General features: G+C 36.7%; 1 protein-coding gene across 3 annotated transcripts in view; it reads right to left on the bottom strand.

Moving 5' to 3' along the window:
* Nucleotides 1–6,807: 6,807 nt before the first annotated feature.
* LOC122315773 (serine/threonine protein phosphatase 2A regulatory subunit B''beta-like) overlaps nt 6,808–20,339 on the bottom strand; it is a 28,994-nt gene continuing 15,462 nt past the window's right edge. For 2 of the 3 annotated variants that reach the window (XM_043131919.1, XM_043131917.1), the window contains exons 7-13: nt 15,892–16,033; nt 15,571–15,718; nt 15,229–15,338; nt 11,642–11,798; nt 10,160–10,285; nt 9,894–10,044; nt 6,808–7,302 (exon numbers count right to left, since the gene is read on the bottom strand). In XM_043131919.1, the coding sequence (XP_042987853.1) occupies nt 9,904–10,044; nt 10,160–10,285; nt 11,642–11,798; nt 15,229–15,338; nt 15,571–15,718; nt 15,892–16,033 (824 nt within the window). In that variant the 3' untranslated portion in view covers nt 6,808–7,302; nt 9,894–9,903. The remainder of the gene's footprint in view (nt 7,303–9,893; nt 10,045–10,159; nt 10,286–11,641; nt 11,799–15,228; nt 15,339–15,570; nt 15,719–15,891; nt 16,034–20,339) is intronic. The other variant, XM_043131918.1, reaches the window with a different exon arrangement.

The raw sequence follows: 20,339 nt of genomic DNA on the forward strand, positions 1-20,339 counted from the left end.
AGAGGGACATGGTTTTCCAATTGCTGATTCTGCTCCTTGCCCTATCCAGGATGTTTTTGAAGCCCTTAGAACTAGATCTTCCAATGAGGGCTGGCAGTCCTAGGTGCTTTTTATAGGGCTGTGTGGCTTGGATGCCTGCAATCTGAATAATGATCCCTTTCACTTCTTGGTTGGTGTTTTTGCTGAAATAAATAGAAGTCTTATCTTTGTTCAACCTCTGGCCTGAGGCATTTTCATAAACTTCTAACAGATAGATTAATCTACTCTACTCTAAGGGGTTAGCCTTGCAGAAGAGAAGGCTATCATCAGCAAAGAATAAGTGACTTATGTTGATCTGGTTTCAAGCTAGAGGGACTCCTGTTAGTGCCCCAGTTGTTTTAGCTGCTTGTAGCTTGCAACTGAGGGTTTCAGCACAGAGAATAAAGAGGTAGGGTCATAATGGATCACCCTGTCTGATGCCACGAGTAGGAGTGAAAGACTCGAGGCATGCCATTTATGAGGATGGCATAGGAAACAGTTGAGATACACCTCACGATTACCTCAATCCACTTCTTAGAAAACTCCATTTTTGTCATTACTGCTGCCAAGAAGACTCATTCTATTCTGTCATATGTCTTACTCATGTCTAACTTCAAAGCCATGTAACCTTCCCTTCCTTTCAGTTTCCCTTGCATGGTGTGGAGTGCCTCAAAAGCAACTATGACATTATCAGTCATCAACCTTCTCGGGACATAAGTACTTTGGGATGGTGAAATGACTGTTGGGAAGATCTTTTTTAGCCTATTGGCTAAGACTTTTGCAAGGATTTTGTAACTTACATTGCACAATAAGATAGGTCTGAACTCAATGACTTTGGTTGGATTCTTGGTCTTGGGAATTAAGGCAATATAAGTGGCATTAAACTCGCTAGGCCATGAATCAGTTTGGAAAGCTTCTTTGATTGCAGCACATTCTTTAGGTCCTACTGTTGTCTAATGGGTTTGGTAGAAGATGGCAGGGAAGCCATCAGGTCCTGGAGACCCCAGCCCATTCATGCTAAATACGGCCTCTTCAATCTCAGAATTCTCAATCTTCTTGTTTAAAGATTTGTTCATGTCTTCAGTTATGGAAACTTTTGTGTGTTTGATGCATTCCTTAATCTTGCTTGGCTCTGATGATGTGAAAAGGTGCTGGAAGAACATTTGAAACAGTTGACCTATTCCTTCTGGACTAGAGGCCTGTCTGCCATGTTCATCTGAGACTGTTTTGATGGAATTGTTTCTTTTCCTTTGACTTGCACACTTGTTGAAGAAACTAGTATTTATATCACCCTCTTTCAACCATTATTGCTTAGCCCTTTGTTTCCATCTCATGTCTTCCTCTTCAAGTAGGCAGTCCACCTCTTTTCTCAGGGTGTTAATAGTCTCATTGTCATACCCCTCATTTGAGTCTTGCAGAATTTTAAGTTGGTTTAGTTTTGCTGGTATGATCCCTTTTTGGTTTAGGAAGGATTTTTTGTTCCAGGTCAGGAGGTGGTGCTTGCATCTCTCCAAACCTTGTGTAACTTCTTTGATACTCGACAAGTGATTGACTGGTGCAGTCCAGGTTTTTTCTATGAGCTCCTTGCATTCTTCTCTTCTATCCCATTTTAATTCATACCTGAAAAGGTCTTGCTTTGTATCTGCGTACCTCATTAGTACCCTGTTGTAACAAAATTGGGCTATGGTCAGAGCTATGGGCTGCCAGGGAAGTGACATAGGAATCTTCATATAGTCTGAACCAAGATGGGTTTCCAAAGGCTCTGTCAAGTTTTTCTTTGGTAAAAGACCTTCCCTCTCTTCTGTTACTCCAAGTAAAGTGATTTCCTAGGAATTGTATCTCACTCAAGTCACATGCCTCAACTATTTCTCTGAATAATTCCATTTGCCTGTATGGTTTGCATGCTGCCCCTTTTTTCTCATGTTGGTGCAGAATTTCATTGAAGTCCCCTAAACAGATCCATGCATTATCATCTTTTGGTTTCCAAGCCTTTAAGAGCTCCCAACTGCCATTTCTTTTTGAAGTTTCAAGGTTTCCATAGAACCAAATAAGTATGACTGGACATTATGATTCTAGTATTTTTACTGAGATAGAGATATGGTTTCTGGTGTATGTTTCTAGAGCTACATCCTTGTTATCTTTCCAGAGGAAGGCCAAACCTCCATTGTATCCCTTGCTGTTCACCACAAAGCTTTGTTGATAACCAATTTGATTCCTTATTTGTTCCACTCTATTTCTGCTGCACTTTGTTTCCATGAGGAAGACAAAGTTTGGGACCTTTTCCCTCACCAGGAGGTGGAGCTCTCGAACTGTTCGAGGGTTCCCAAGCCCCTAACAGTTCCAGCTGATGCATTTCATGGTTCAAGCAGCCCCACCTTTTGATTAGAATGATGAAACTCAAGGCCTGAATTCTGCGATTTGAAATGTCACTTAAGATTTTGTTTAAAGTTCTTTTCTTTCCTTTTTCCACTAACACTGCAGGAGCAATTGTATTGGGAGTGTGGGGATCTCAAGCTTTCCTTTTCCAAGTGGATTGTCTAGTTTTGACTGAGGCTATGACAGTTGACTATATGTGAAGGGGAGTCTGTTCACAACTGTTCCTAATTGTGTTTGGGAACTTACAAAGGCCCTCTCCAACCCCATTGACTATGTGTGCAGGTTCGTGTTCCATTTCATCATGTGGACATTTTTCAATTTGGGACTTTTGTAATTGTGAACAAGGAGGTTGTACCATACTAGGGGCCTCTTCAAATTTTAGTAAGTCAGCAATCCCAGCTAGTGCAGTATCAGTAGGGTTACCTGTCGTGTTGTAGTTTTGACTTTCTGCATGAGTTGGTGATGTTGCAGGCGCCTTTTGTAAAGGCTCATGCCTTTCTGGTTCTAAGTTCTCTGCTGGCCACTTGCTCTGTGTCATGCCTCTTTCTGTTGTACTTTTACTGGTTGCTTTACCTGCCCCCGCCGTGCCTGGTTGTTGTTGGCTTGTTTCTGTGTTGTTGAAGTCTGCTCTACCTCTATAGTGCTTTGCTGCCATAGCTGAGGGCCTAGTTGGGGCAACTCTTAACCAATGCCCGAATTGAGCAGGAAGCTCAGCTTGAGCCTGGTTAGCAGCCTTCTTAATTTGACATCCTTCCCTTGGGTGTTTAATCATGCCGCATATGAAACAAAAGGCCTGAAGCCTCTCATGTTAGAAAGCGATCCAGATTTGTCTTGTACCAATTTGAAGGCATCTTCCTCTGGCCAATGGTTTGGTAATGTCCACCTCCACTTGCACCCTTAGGTACCTGCCCCACTTTGCCCTTCTACATCCACGTCAACCTTAAGAACTTTGCCAATTGTTGTGGCAATTTTCTTCCCATAGGCTTCATTCATACCAGCAAAGGAGACGTTATGTAGTTGAACCCAGAATAGCTCGTGAGCATAGCTCGTGAGCGAAGCTCATTTCATTTGAATGGAGGGTGCTGTCAATGTCTTGTATAACAATGAGATTTCTGTCAAACGTCCAAGGTCTTCCTTGGAGCACTTTTTCTTTGTCTTCCAACTTTTGGAACTCCATGATGAAACTATTATCACCTACTTCAGTGAAGGTGATGCCGTCTTCCACCCTCCAGACCTGAGGCATGGTGGAGTGGAATGCTTCTTTGTTAACATTTCTTTCGTTGATAACCATTGCTAGGAGGCAGTTGATACCTTTTTGCCTTGTTGCAAGCACGTCCTGTTCTAGTAGTTGAACTGGCCTCTCCTCGTTTTCAGTAAGGTTCAGGCCTTTCCATAACTCAAATAGATCCTCCTTTACCATTCTTTAACGTTGTAAGCAGGGACACTGGATGAAAATTTGGGAGAGAAAACTATAACTAGAAGGCTAGAGCTAGCCAAAAAGAAAAAAAAAAACCAGACTCACAGTCTATACTGAGAGACAAATTCTTTGCATCGAGATGCAAAGAAACTCAATCTTACACTTTCTCACTCTCAGCTAGAGAGGAAAAGGAAGGACATCAGAGCATTATGCCAAAAAACCCTTTTTTTGTTTTTTTGAAGTTTGATCATGCAAAGCTTTTACCTGTAAAAGAAATCGGTCAACAGTTGAAAAGTTTTCCGCATATTTTTTTAAAGGAAGCTTTGTTTTACTTTTTTTTCGTAAGTTTAAAACAAAATAATTGGATGAAAAATAACCATAATATATATATATATATATGTTTAGATTAGATAATATTTGAATTGAAATTAAAAGGATTTTTAAAAATATTGGAAAAAACAAAATTGTACTAGCCACCGTGCGTCTTCACCATCATCGTAGATCAAGAAGAAGGGTCTTAACAGAGTCAGACCCAGGATTTGGCCGACCCTCATCCCAAGGATTGGTTGGCCATACAAGGTGTAGCTGCCAACCCCAAAGTTGGTCGTCTTTATTTCTGTTTTCAAATAAATTAATTTGGTTAATTATATTTTTAATTTTTAAATGCTGTAACAGTTGGATAGGTGAACTTCAATTTATTAGCTGAAGTCCATGACGTCACCTCAGTTTGTATAAAATATTGTAAGTAAATTTAAGTATTATTTGGTAATACAAACCATCTCGTGAGAGGAAAAAAAAAAAAAAAAAAAAGTACATATATATGACCAGGCAAATGGACCGGATTGTACGAAACCAATAGATTTAGGTGAAAAGAGATTGAGTTGGACGCTTAAGTTTGGATCTTCGTAAGTGATGAGAAGAATTGTAAATAGTAATAAAAAGTAATAATAAAGTAATAAATAGTAATAAAAAATAAGTAAAAAATAAAAAATAATAATAAAAATAGGTAAAAAGTAATAATAAAATAATGAATAGTAGTGAAAAGAGTTGAGAAGTATTGAAAATACCTCAACACCCAAATACACGAGGTCAGTACCAAGTTTTTTTTTTTTTTTAAACTTATCAAAATTAATCCGATTTCGATTTTTTTTTTTTTTCTAAACACCAAACCAGATATATATATATTAATTTTTTATGTTGTATAAAATATTATACAAATAGTTATACTAATATTATATTATTATATATTATAATATACTATAATATATCACTATATTATATAATATAATACATTACTATAGTCTAGAATACAATTATAATATATTATAATATGCTACTATATATTATCACTATATTATTATATATTATATTATATATATGATACAAGATACTTAAAAAACCAAACCCGAACCGTTTAAACCGAAAACACCGATTTAGGAATATAACCAGTGTAGTATCAGTTCTTCAAATCTCAAAACCGGTATATACGTGTTCAGTTCTAAAATATGTTCAAAACCAAACTGAATCAAATCAGTTACACCCTTAGGTATTGTTTGGCCATTGAAATTTTTCATCTCAAATACAAAATTCTCATCTCATCATTACAACTTTCTCAAATCCTCATACAAAATATAATAAACAATTCAACTTTTTCTTAACTTTTTCAAATCTCAAAATAATAATAATATTAAAATATAATATTTTAATATTTAATCTTAAAACTCAAAATTCTCATCTGAAAATTCTCAGTGGTCAAGCAAAACCTATCTCATCTCATTTTATTTTATCTCATAATTTCTTTCACAAACATCACTCAAACACATACTTTTCAATTAAAATGGGCCAAGAGACGTGTACTTCAGCTAAGATATGACAGGCTCCACCGTTGAACTGGTTCAAAGCCAATTGGTATGGGGCAGTAGACAAAGTAAAGGGAGTGATTGGCATAGGGATAATCATAAAGGATGATATGAGCCAGATCATAGCAACCATGAGGCAGAAGAAAATGTTTTTTCCTGATCCCCTTCTAGCTGAATCCTATGAAACTCTAGTAGCAGCTCATTTTGCAAAGGATCTGGGTTTGGCACAAGTTGAAATGGAGGGAGACTCACTCTAGGCAACAAAGGCTATACAAGAAGAAAAGGAAGCATGATGTAGCTCAAGTATTTTCTTATGTGAGACTAGAATATGTTTTAAATCTTTTGCAAAGTGACTGTTTCTCATATAAGGAAAAATGGTAACACCATAGCCCACTTGCTAGCAAAAGATACTCTTACCATTTTTGATTTTATTGTAACTATGGAGGAACTTCCTCATTCTATCTCTTCTTTAGTTCAATGAAATGGCTTAAGGGTATTCCCATCCAAAAAAAAAACAAAGACTTCAATTTTAATTTTTAACTTTTTCATCTAATCATTACCTAATCATTATAACTTTTTTCAAATTTTCAAACAAAATACCAAAAATAATACAACTTTTTCAAATTCTAAACAAAAATTATATTATAAAAATATTTTAATTTTATAATATTTTTATTCAATTTTTTATTCTTTCCCAAAACTCAATAAAATATCATTCAACATATTTCATTACTATTTACAAATAATTTCGCAGAATTCTCGTGATCTCTTTTCCCAAACATCTATTAATTATCACACCAGACAAAAAACAGAACAAATGATATTTCCACGTTAAAATTTCCCGCATGACGAACATAAGAAAACATTGACCAGCTCAGCTATTTATTTCATTGCGACTCTTTGTTTCACAACAGAGAAGTTATGGACGCAACCTCTACACATAAACAACATTTATATTTCCCAATCATCAAGTTTTGATTCCTAAAATTCTCAGCAGAATAATTATACAGCTACTGTCCATTTAACAGACGAATACACGCAACCATGTTATTGGTTTATTTTCGAGTAGAAGATAGTTTATTCACAAACATAGTGATAGGGTATTAACTAATGAAGAGATTGACGACACCTTATTCATGTCAAGGATAAAACAAACTAGAATCAAATTGATAAATGACCAGAATTTAAGCCAAAATCGCCAAAAGCACTGCCAGGACACACTACCATACAATTTGAAGTATTAAAAGAACGATCCACTAACTTAAAAAGGAAAGGATGGCATAAATGATATCTTACAAAGATAATCCAAAGAGGAAAAATAATCAAATATTGTACTAAATGCTCCGAATTACTTCAATCTGGCATTATATACTCACCTCCGGGAGAGAGTTTTGAATGATGTATGTAAAGGGAGGTTCCTTTGTAACTCTCATTGTTTCTCAATTTAATGCAGAGGGATCTGAACAATCATTTCTGGCCCATCAAAAGCCCATTCGACAAAGCCAGGCAAAGAATTTCTGCCTAAGGTGGTCGATAGTATCTGCACAGCCCATTCAAGAGCAGATACATGAATTCAAGAGTGTCTTTGACAGATGGCCAATTTACAAGAACCCGGAGCTTCATTGGCAAGACCTGAAGTGAGAAACAACAAATATAATAATTTTTTGATTGGTAATAAAGTAGTTTTATTCATAATAATAGGCAAATCCCAAGTACACGGAGTATACTTGAGAAATACCTAACTAGAGTTTACAACAAACAAGAAATCTAATAAATAGAAAATATAGTAAATTGATGGAATTAAGATTCTCATCACTTTAAACTTCTACTGTTTGAATAAATATAAAAATTATAGCAGTAATTACGAAGTCAATTGCCATGTGGTGTTAAGATGTCCATAGAGGTGAGTTGCAATGGCATTGAAAATCATTGCAGTGGTGGCAACAACAATGTTGGTGATAGTGTGGATGTAATGGCTATGGTGGTGGGGCTGGTGGAGATGGTCAGTAAAGATGGTGGCAGCATTGCAAAAGGTAACGGCATTGGTTTGGGAATGATGATTTCGGTGGTATTAGGTAATCAATTTCACCTGCCCATAAATTTTGAGATTATGATATGTTTGAAAGAAAAGTTTAGAATGTCAGAGAAATCTGAAAGTCAATTCTTTTATCAAACCAGACGAGAAAATTAATACTTGAAATTCACAGATCCCACCGATAAATGTACTTGCACTATAAATCCCAAAACATAACATCAAGGTGAATTTCTTAACAAAGAAGTGATAAAGCATAACTTGTTACGAGGGCCAAATGTCACCCCAATTCCTATGATTTTAAGGTTAGGACAGAGGTTTGAAGTAATAATCACACAGCCAGTGTTTCTTATTAAGGAAAATTCCTAGATGAACTAGGACCCCTAGTTTTACTAGGTAAAATCAAGAACCCTAGAATTGTAGCTGGCCGACACTTAGATATCATTTTGTACAATTAGAAACTCCACCTTAGGTTGATTTATATCCTCATTATGCTGCTGCCGAGAAAGGTAGTCAATTAGGACTCCTAATCTTGGTTTGAAACAATGAAACAGCAGGAAATTTTTTTTTTTTTTTTTTTCCTTTTTCTTTTCAAATGACGAGGGAACCATCCTACTGCAGAGCCCTTAGGACTCACCCATGGAACCCAAACCCTCCGGGGAGACTAACACAACAATCCACCACCATGGCCTCCCAATTAAATCGCAGTTTGATCCCAGGGGAAATCGAACTTGTGACATGGGGCTCATGCACACAAGTTCGCCCTTGCCACTTGGGCTACCCATGGGTGGAGCTGGCATTATATTCTTGGACAACAAGCACGCATACAGAGATAGAGGATTAGGGTTCAAAACAACAGTGCGTCTCACCGGAAATTAAGCCTATTAACCAGAGGCGGTCCCATACACACACTTATGCCACCCATCTTCCTTAGATTAAACCCTAGTCACTCCACTAAGTTACATATCAAAGTGTTAAAGGACTATCATGACTGCTACCACCATTGTGCCGCCACTCCCTGCCACCCTAGGCTGACAGAACCAGAAATAAACGATTAAGCCTCTCATAGTATATTGCCTTTCCACAGCCCTCTTTCCCAATTCCGCATCTCCCTCCACCGCTTCCATCCCCTCTGAAACCCTCTCAGTACCTCCAAAATAGCTCATTAGGAGCCTGTAACGACTGCAAAGAGAAACTTCCAACCCTGAGAAGAAAATCTCCCATCAGAACCTTGGGCTCGGAGGAAGGAAACAAACTTCCCCATCAGAACTCACAATTTTTATGACTTTATTAGAAATTTAATTAATTTTTTTGTAATTATTAATAGTTTTTATGAGTAAACACGTGACTATGGTTTTCCAATAAGTACTCCTGATGATTTTCATTAACGATCTTTGAATTAAACTTTTTTTTATTATATTGATAGAATCTTTTATACCTGCCTCGTGTTTGTTTATGTTGGTGACATTCCTAACCTTATGGGAAAGTGCTGTTACAGCAAAACTCCAAAATTCCATCTCCACTTAACTTTCATCTGTCCAGCTTTAAGTGCAGGGAAAGTAGTGAACACATGGAGAGCAAAAAGTGACAACTAGCAGTGATTACACTCAAAATTTACTTAAAGTGAGCAGTATTACATGCCATTTAATCACTAGTTTTGGAGAATTAACTACATCTTATATTCTTTTCCAAATTAGAACATGAGATAAGAAATGTATAAGATTTCCATACTTTATTCGTGTGGGCTTCTGTCAATTTCCTCAGTGGGACTAGTTTCCATGATTTTCTTGTATCCATTTCTAGATCCTCAATTGTAACTAGCTGTTCTCTATGTAAACTTCCTGTGTACTTGCTTTGCCTATTTACTCGACCAAAAAAATATTATTTTCTGTCCAAAAAAGAAATGTATAATACTTTTCCTAGCTAAAAATCTAGCATTTCCCTGCTACTAAGAGTCAACGCCACATACAAAAGCTAACTCATCCAATAAGGCACACACAGATGTGTATATATTCTTGGCAAGAATAAATTTATTTAAAATTACCAAACTTGACACTGCTGAAATAATCTTAGTTTCAAAGCTTAAACTGATATATACACACCTTAAATATATATATATATATATTAGAAACGAAATGACGGAAGAAAGAAAAGAATACGAACTATAATCACAGAAACTGACGTAGTCTACCTAACTTAAATCAGAAAGGAGCCTCAAGTGATTCATCCCAAACTTCTGCACTCCCATTAGAAGCATCTTCAACATCTTCCTCCATCGAAAGTCTAATATATTCTCTATGCGCAAAGCGATCCCATTCTGTCAATGTTGGATTCTCGCGTTCCTGCTCAAAACACAATGTTATTCTGTCACCAACAATGGCAAGCAGCAGTGTACCACTTTTTTTCTCTTCTAATGTGTCATCAAACAGTATTAAGAAATAGAAGCATTTCAAGTACCTGGCGAATGAGAAATGGATCACGAGTTTCAAAGGCCATAAACTTATTAAGGTTAAAAAGGATATTAAATACACTTCCTGAGAGTTTACATCCTTTCAGGTCACGCAGTGTGATATAGCTCTCATTCTGCAAGCACAAAAACTCATAGTAAAAACCAGCGAAATAATCTCTAATTGCTGATGTCTTTGTAACAATATTCAAAAAACATTCGCTAAAAAATAAGCATTTTTATCAAAGGACCAGTTTCCTACTAAATTTGTTTCTAGACTTGGAAAGTAAACTATGTTTCTACACTACTTTTTTAGTCCAAAAGAAAGGAAATGAAAATGGAAGGGATAATTACAAAAGACCCTAACAAAATATTATTCAGTCTCAAAAACAATGATTCATAACAACTCCAACAAACACCAATTGTTACAAGTTGCCCATTGGGCCAGGTCGGGGCATCAAATGGGGGTAAATTGAGGAAATTACTCCCATATACAATAAAAGCTAACTCAAGAAAAAATATTTTGAAAAAAAATAAAAGTATAAGATATCAGCAGCCCGTCTTAAGAGCCATGGTCCTCGCTCCCATGGTCACCAACCTCTTAGTGGAGAACAATTAAGCTCCCACTTTGAATTGGAGGAAACTTCGCAATAAAATGTGATACCCCGTACTGTCTACTAATTAATATGTGTAGGTAGTGTGTGGAATCCCACATTGCTTGGGAGAGAGAAGTTCTTGCTCTTTTGTCATGGTTCCAATGGACTCTAACTCTAATTGTATAATTGATTAGTCATTTTGGTGTAAAGGCCTATATGAGGTTCGGGCTTTCACTTGAGGAGCTACAAATGGTATCATAGTCTATCTCAACCAGAAGCGTGGGACTTGATTTGTGCCACCTACGATGAACTAGCTCAACAAGGACATCAAGAATTTGAGAGGAAGAGATTGTGATACCGTACTATCTGCTATAATGGTTCCAATGGGCTCCAATTATACTACCTTTTGGAGTAAAAACCCAAATGTGGCTTGGGCTTTCATTTGGGTTGTTACAAAAAATGTTCAATTTAGGGGTGAGATGTTACAAGTTATGGTTTGAAAGTGTGTTTAAGATGAGGGTTGTAGTTTGAGTTCTATTTATTTATTCTTTTTGGTTTTTTTTTTTTATAGGTAATAAGAGATTTTATTCCAAGTAAATAGGCATAGCCCAAGTACACAGGAAGCATATAAGAGAATACACCTAAAATACAAGTTAAAGCAAAACAGAACTAAGACAAAGAATTACAAATATTCCAAATATTCTTTTTGGAATTTACCCAAAAACAGAGGAAAAAAAATGTTATCTGGACGTCCAACATCACTTCACTCAAAAAAAGCTTTAGTTACCAATTAGTGCTCTAGTATATATGGTAATCAATTATCATTAGCAGTAACTTTTATTGAAAAATCCTGTCAATGAAAACAAAACAGCCAGAAGCGTAAAAGAGAAGGTGAACCTCAGGCCCAATCATGTCAATTATTTGGCACAATATATCCTCAAAGAGCACGGGCTCTTGGGCCATGCATTCCATTCGATGCAACTGCTCCTCATAAAAGAATTGCAGTTCGTTCCGTGTAAGAATCCCATTTCCATCCAGATCGATGCATTTGAACCTGAAAAGACAATATAGTGTCAAAACTAGAGCACTGCTGATTGCATAAATAGTTTTTATGGATATCAAAGGATCTCAGAATAAAGTCACCCATGGCAGACATGTCTTATATATGAATTAATAACAAGTTCAGAAAGAAATTAATTCAATCTCTAATATGTATTACTTCTAGTTCAGTTTAGACGAACATAAAAAATGGAATATGTTCGTGACAAGATAAAGACGGGTTTTATAATATTGAGGCTGCAGGAAGTTGTGGATCTGCGCTACCTCTTTTTTATTTTTCTGTTCTTCAAAGTTTTAAAATTATTTTAGTTGTTTTAATGGTATGTCATTTTCATCATTTCACCTCTGAATATGCTTGTAAGGAGATCAGTAAAATCGAATTGACCAGTTTTTCACTGTTTGGTTTGGTTTTCTATGCATCTCAGTTGGTTTTGTTTTGGTTATACCTTTTCCATTTTTCCATTTGGTTTTTTGGTTTGAATTTTGCACACTGAAACCAACCAAACCAGCAAAAACATAATTTTTTATCTAATAAATACAAAAATATTGCATAAATAAAAAATATATTTACTAGTGTAAGCGTATGAATCTTCACACTTAAGACTATAAAAGGTAATCTAGTTATTTGTGAAAGTGTTTTTGTTCAGTTAGTTATTTGTGAAAGTTATGACCCAAGTATACTGAGGATTTAAAAAAAGCTACGTTGTTTGTGAAATTTCTTGAACTTTTTTAACAAGCTTGCAATTCACAAGGGTAGGAATATCAAGTGCCTTTATTTTTGTTATGGAGCTAGTTATAATTCAAGATGCAATTAAGACGGAGTATGAAGGAAGGGGTTATGTGTCGAGAAAAATGGCGACAAGTGTGAAAGATAAATTTGAAAAGTATTGATGGTTGCAGAAGATAATGAAAGGGAGACAGTCATAACTAAGTCAGAACACAAGAACCTGTGTCTACATTAGAAGAAAAGCTACCCATTCCATCTATCATATCCGTCAACTTTATATCAATAAAATATATTTATTTTTTTATAATTAAGAATATCAATAAAATATCTTCTTACTTAAAAAAAAAACATCTATCATATCCGTCAAGTCAGTCCGATTTATTCGTGTCTATAGAGAATTTGCAGATAGAATGGAATATGCTGTTGTGTATTAAGTTGGTTCTTGATCCTTGATACAAGTTGCGAAACCTTGAATTTTGTTTGCAAACCTGGTATACTAATGATGTTGTCGAGGTTATAGTGTTGACTAATAAAGTTAAATATGCTTTGACTTGCTTATATAATGTGAATTTGAAGAGGAAGAATATGGCTGTTTCACGCACGAGTGAAACACAAGTCAATCGAATGAGGAAATAAGTAAAAATACGATTCAAATAGAGGACAGGAGGAATTGTGGTTGGCTCAATTTAAGAAACATTTAGAGCTGGGAAATTCTTTGGAAAGGAAAACAGAAGTTGATAAATCTTGGCTAGGAATTGTGAGGAAGACGAGGGGATGTTTGACATATTAGTTTGGCGGAACGTAACTCTGTGAGATAAGCATGTTTTCAAAAGTTGCACGAAATGATTTTGCAATTCTGGTATCTACAGTGCCTTCTAAATCTGCATTTAACAAGACATGTCGCATTCTTTATCCTTTCAGTAGTATCTTGTCTACAAAAGAAAATTGCAAAAGCAACCACCAAAGCAATTTCAAGTGCAGTAAAACAATTGCAATTGCAACCACCAAAGCAAAGGTCCAGCCGTCCAAAGTATATAAACGAAAATTACAGAACAACTACATACCAACTACTTAGCCAAAATAAAATAAATTAAAATCGCATATTGTCAAATACTAAGTAAACCAAGCACGCATGATTTAACCAAATCATAGCCAAAAACATGTTAAATTAGTAAATAAAATGTTAATAACTTAATATTAATATTCATACATAAGAGTAAGTTTATATCAAGGAAGCATAAATCATAAGATCAAAATTTCATGCTATGATTATTATATTTATGATATATATATAATATATATCATATAATAATTATGTATAATTTGGTTTGGTTTGGTTTGGTTCACAAAACACGGAAACTAGAGACCAAACCAAATTCCAAGAAAAACCAGTTCAGTGAACCCAAACTAGCTGAATTGATTGGTTTGAACAGTGCATCAGTTCTTTCTTTCACCCCTATGCATAAGATCTGGTTCGAAAATGCAATCAGAGAATTCCAGCATAGCGCGATTAATGTGAGATTTGGAAAACGATTGACACTAAAATCACCACCTATGGGCCATGGTCTATCCCACCAACTGCCAACTCTTCCCACATTAACCTTTCAGAGTCAATATTTGGGCCATATGCACCTGCAAATGCCCACAGTAATTCATCTTATATGTTCTTAAATGAGCTAGACACGGTGAGCTCTCTCACACACTCATCCAATCTCTCCACCACCCTTTGTCATACATAACTAAGACACCCCTAGATGTTCATTTTGATGGAAGGTAAGACCAACCAACATGTTACATCTCGATAAACTCCGAACAAATCCTCTTGTGATAAATTCCAGCTTTGTCTCTTGCCAACAAACTACATCTCCCTTTCATTGACAAATTAAGTTTCTAATTTGGAGCCGCTTGACAGTCTCGTAACCTGTTCAGCCTCATTACATTCCATGCTATTATTTTTCGTTTCATAAAGAGACCACCTTTGCCCTTCCATTGGACCGTCCCTGGCTAGAGCTCCTCTCTCCTACATCATCATTCATTGCCCAAGTAAGCCTCTTTAGTTCTCTTCTCTTTTTTTGGCCGAATTGAGAATAGGCTCAGATATTGGATGGGAATATCCTGCCTTGATGGCATTAAGTAAAGCACTTTTTACCCCTACTCCTTCAACGGTAACACTTGTCCCTGCCAATCTTCCCTTTTTACCCTTACTCCTTTGCTGCATCACTGATGCATGGCCCACTCCCCCCATCGCCACCTCCAGCTTCCATCTCTTCTGGCTCATTGCTTCGTGGATGCACCAACCATCGCCACCTCTGCATACTACGACTTAACCCGTTTCCCCTTGTTTAACATTGTGCCCAAGGCAGTGGTAAGTAGAACCAAGGCTTGAGTCTCACGCTTGCCTTTGTTTAAGGCCTTGCCAATCAAGATAGCATGCACTAACATGTTTGTTCGGAGGCCTTTCTTAATTTTGCAAGAATTTCATCCAAGTTTTCATTTCATGAGCACTTCTAAACATTTCGTATATGATTAAAAGCATATATCTCTTTCTCCCATCCCTAATAATTAACTGAACCACCCAAAGGAAGACATGTATGTCTCGTTTCATAACCCTTCCTCCCTATTGAGTACTAATAAATGCATCAAAATTATGAGAAGCAACGAAAGTGATGTATAACGTAAATAAGATGTCCAGTCATACCAATACTCAAGACTAGGTTCAGATGATTTATCCTCCTCTGACAATATGAAGTACACAAAATCTTCATACCCCATCTTTCCCTCAACCTTACTAGTGAACTTCCTTGCAACCTGACAGATATTAAAGAATAGCAAGTGAGTGTTCATATCATCAATACACACACACACACACATAATATCGAGAGAGAGAGAGAGAGAGAGAGAGAGAGAGAGAGAGAGAGAGAGAGAGATTGGATAGATAATATAAAAGAGAGAAATAGTAATTAGAATCCTTCAATGGAAGAAATTTCTTCCACTGAATAGCAGGTAAACTGATCTAAAGCAATGCCCAACTGACACAAACCTGAGAAAATATTCTATCAACAATCCGGTAGGTAAGCGCATGGTTACCATATCTGATAAGGTTCTCTTTGTCGATCAAAAAATCATGATCTGTATCCAGCTCCCAAAACTTGCAGTATATAACATAAAAATGTTCATAAGAGAAGTACCTGAGAAGTGTGAATAAAGAAAGGGTAAAAGTGTTAAAATTTTGATACTAGATATTTTTCACTAAGCATGGTTCTTAAAACAAATTCTTGATTGTGTTACTTGTAATAAACATTAGTTCCCTATTTAACCACCATTTTATCTTTTATTTTAAGGTGACCTTCATTTGTTATACCTCAATACTTTGTTGATGTCCTCTTCTTCGTCTGCATGTTGCATTGCGTCAATTAAGTTACCACGTTTCAGCTCCCGGAGGCTAAGATGACCATTTCCAGCTCTATTTATGTAGTAAAATATTCTGTATATTACAGTTTCAGCTGTCCCAATGCAATAATATTTTAAGTTACCAAGTTGCAACAGATAAGTAACAATTCCACCTTTTGACACGCATAAGGAACATAAGGGCATGCCAAAAGATGAGTGGTTATTGTCATATCAATTACAAGCTAATTATAAATCAACAGCTAAACCATGAATCAAGGAAAAATATATCAGAAAGTGGTGCACATACTTCTTTTATGAAGCAGAAGTACAACAAATTCAAGAGTAGTCTCTGGTTCAAAATCAGTATTTACGATGTATAATATTGTACACAAAGCTACATTAATTTGTACTACGTATAAGCAAGCATATATTAAAGCTAATACCCACATACAATAGATCGCCATAAATTCTTGGGGAAGTTCTACATAATATAGCCATTTTCAGACCACTCAGGTAAAATTGAGTAATGTCGAGACAGGTAGTGGACCTAAATGTTGTTGGATTGGTTAGTTTGGCAGCCATCATAGAAAACTTTGTGAAAGATGGTCCCAATTTGCATAGTGTGGTGCATTTGCAGGAAGAGGAAGGCTCGCAGCTTGAAGAACGGCAAGAAGGATATGAGGAGCTAAAGTATTTCTTCTTCAGATTCTTTTTATCTTTGGATGACAGCAGTCATGAATCTCTCCAGTTTTACTTGGTCTTTGTTTATTACTCTCTCCAAATAGGTGATTCTGTATGTATATTTCTGGTGTACTTGGTTGCACCTTTTGCTCGTTAATAATATTAAACTGTAAAAAAATTGTCTTCTCAAATTATCATTCTAGGTAGAAATGGCAGTACCTGCCTTGCCCACAACAGTCATTAACCTCAAATATGTAGTTATACTGCAGATCAAAGAAAACCTAAGTAGATTTCTTTTTTTTTTTTAATAAGTTAAAAAAAAAAAGGTTTTACTTATTAAAAAAAAGTAAAACCTAAGTAAAGTTCTTATGCTCTTCTGCGGTAAGCCCACTCAATTTCAATCAGCTTAGAAGAATCCACATCCGAACTAATCTAAGGAGAACCTCCTAATAGTTTACATTAGTTCCTGATCGTTCCTGATCAGCAATATAATTGACTGAGGTCTCCTTTATAATCGCCACAAGTAGTTGTTCGGAACCATAGGTCAGGTCCAAACTCAATTTTTTTTTTTTTTTTTTGATAAGTAAAATAAATATATTATCAAAAGAAGGCAAAAGCCTGATACAAAGTTTAGTGACCAGTTCTATGTATGATCAATGGATATAAGGAATTCATGTAACCCCAAACCATTGAAATCAACCGCTATGGTCCATGTACAAAGAGTTCTAAAGGCAAAAACTATCAAATCCTCCATCGATCTCTCTTTGTCCTCAAATGTCCTGTCATTGCGCTCTCGCCATAAACACCACATGATGCATATAGGGATCATCTTCCACACCGCTTTTATCTGTTGATTTCCTCTCAGATTTTTCCAACTGGCCAAAACCCCACCCACCGTCTCTGGCATAACCCAAGCCAAGTCCACTCTGCCAAGAACCTCATTCCATAACCTTCTCGCTACCTCACAGTGTATTAAGAGATGGTTCACCGATTCACCTCCCTTCCTACACATACAGCACCAATCTACGATGATCACCCTGCGCTTCCTCAAGTTATCAGTTGTGAGAATCTTACCCAATTCTACAGTCCACACAAAGAAAGCTGCTTTGGGTGGCGCCTTATGCCTCCATATCTTTCGCCATGGAAACTGAACATGTGTCTCTTGGGTAAGAGACTTACAGAAAGAGCGCACCAAAAAAGAACCTTTAGCTATAGGTATCCACCATAAACTATCCTGTGAGTTACCTGGTTTAATAGAATACAAAAGGCTATAAAAGGCTTCAAAACTGCTCATCTCCCAATCTTGTGCCGCCCTACTGAAGTTGATGTTCCATTGAATGTGCTCCCCTGATATTTCCAGTACATCAGCTACTGAAACATCAATGTCTCTTGCAAATCTGAATAATGCAGGAAAAGATTCCTTTAAAGCCACATGATCACACCAAGTGTCGTACCAAAACTTAATACGGGTTCCTCCTCCTAAACGGATTCGGGTATGACGAGTGAAGACCTCCCACCCTTTTCTTATATGTATCCACAAACCCACTCCATGTGCTCCTCTCACTTCTTTTGTACACCAACCCCCCATAGGTCCCCATATTTGCTCTCTATTACCATCTTCCACAAAGCATCAGGTTCCTTATGGTATCTCCACAGCCATTTACCTAGTAATACCCGATTGAAGGTTCTCATGTCTCTAATGCCCAAACCCCCATTCGAGATGGGGCTACATACCTTTTCCAAACTCAATTGAAACCCAAACAAAGTATAATTTGATCACCATGAAAATGGATAATCAATCCACTTTCAGCTTCTAGGATACAACTAGCTCAGAACTATTTAAAAAAAAAAAAAAAGACCTAGCTTAGAACACAATTTCTTTTAATGGCACCAAATGTCCAAAAACAAAGTTCAACTAATCTCAGGAGTGCACAGGTGATGTAGGGGAATCCAAGTCCGATATGCTCGGCAGACATATGCAACGTTAATAGCACTAGACTACCTCGAGAAGGGAGATTAGCGCAAAACCGGCAGGAAGAGATGAGCATTCCTTGGTTGGGCAAGAAGCGGCATTCCTCGATTGGGCAAGGAACGACATTCCTCGGTTGGCTTGCACACTTGCCTGTATTTTGGCCATAACTTTGGCTACAATTGTCAGAATCGCGCCAATGTCCTTAATCCGGAAAGCTCTCCTCAGCGCACACATCGTAGTCACCACACTGCGCCTGTTGGTTCCCTTTTGAGCCCAAAATCAGTTGTTTTCTCTTTCGAATCGTCATTTTAAGTTATTTTTCTATTACGGTAATGTTCATTTTGAGGACCAATTGTATACCAGATTTTCAGCTAGATTTAGCAAGATACTTATTTTATCCCTATTTTATTATTTGGTCATAATTGTAATTTTGCCTCTTTTCCTTAGCTATATAAGCCCAGCTTGTGGGCTTCAAAAAGATAGTTCGATTTTTTATGAAGAAACCCTAATCTCAGATTTTTCTCTCTATTTGCATTTTTCTCAATCTCAATCTCTAGCTTCTGTTGTTTAGCTAGCCTCCAAAATAATTCTTATTCTACATCCGGCATCAGTGGGCATCAAAGCTTTAGCATTTTCTTGGGGTGATTTATCATTTGTTTACATGGATGGTGGTAGAGGTCTTGGTCGGTGAGGGCAAGTTCCGATTGAGGAAGTCCCTCACAGCGATCATAACGTACAAGGCATGATGATTGCAGATTTGCATAGGCAAATAGCAAAATTATCCTAGCTTCTACAGGCACAAAACCTGGAGGGTCAGACGTATTTTGCTAGTGATTAAGAAGCTGCAGTGGCTAACTCCTCTATTTTGTTAAACAATAATCTTCAATGGAATTTAAATTTCATTAGAGATGTGCATGACTGAAAAGTGAACAGTGTTTCTGACTTTTTTGGAAGATTATACCACATGAAGATTGTGCAAGGAAGGGAAGACAGTTTGCGGTGGATACACGCTGAAAATTCCAGAGTTTCAATTAGCTCCTTTTATAAGGCGTTAACTTGTCATTGTGCCAACAAATTCCCTTGGAAGAGCATCTGGAGATCTAAGGTGCCTAGTAAGATTGCATTTTTTTTTTCTTGGTTGGCATCTCTTAGAAAAATCTTGAGCACGGATAATTTGAGAAAGTGTGGTTTTTTTGTTGTGGATTGGTGCTTCTTGTGTAAAAAAGATGGTGAATCTGTTGACCATTTATTTCTACATTTTGAGGTGGCTAAAATTTTGTGAGATGAGATTTTTGGTAGGATGGGCATTGCTTGAGTGATGCCCAAGCAAGTGTTAGATCTTTTAGCATGTTGGCAAGTATTTAAGTGTTAGATCTTTTAGCATGTTGGCCAGTATTTTTTATAGCTAAATGATTGTAATGTATTAATAAGAATAGGTATAGCCCAAAAATACAGGGAGTATACAAGAAATAACATCTAATTAGACAGAAGAAATAGACATAAGGAAGTCATGAATATCGAGGCCATTAAAATCTACAGATCTGGTCCAAGAAAATAAAGAGCTAACAAAAAGCAATCTAATCTCCTCAAGACAACGTTCCCGATCTTCAAATATCCGGTTATTTTGTTCCTACCAAATGCACCAAAGAATACATATAGGAATCATTTTCCACATGGCTGAGATTTGTGGAATACCGCCAAAGTTCAACCAGCATGCCAGAAATTCAACCACTGTCGCAGGCATAACCCAGGCTAGCTCTAACCGT

Source organism: Carya illinoinensis, chromosome 7 (assembly GCF_018687715.1).
Source record: "Carya illinoinensis cultivar Pawnee chromosome 7, C.illinoinensisPawnee_v1, whole genome shotgun sequence".
Classification (NCBI taxonomy): domain Eukaryota; kingdom Viridiplantae; phylum Streptophyta; class Magnoliopsida; order Fagales; family Juglandaceae; genus Carya; species Carya illinoinensis.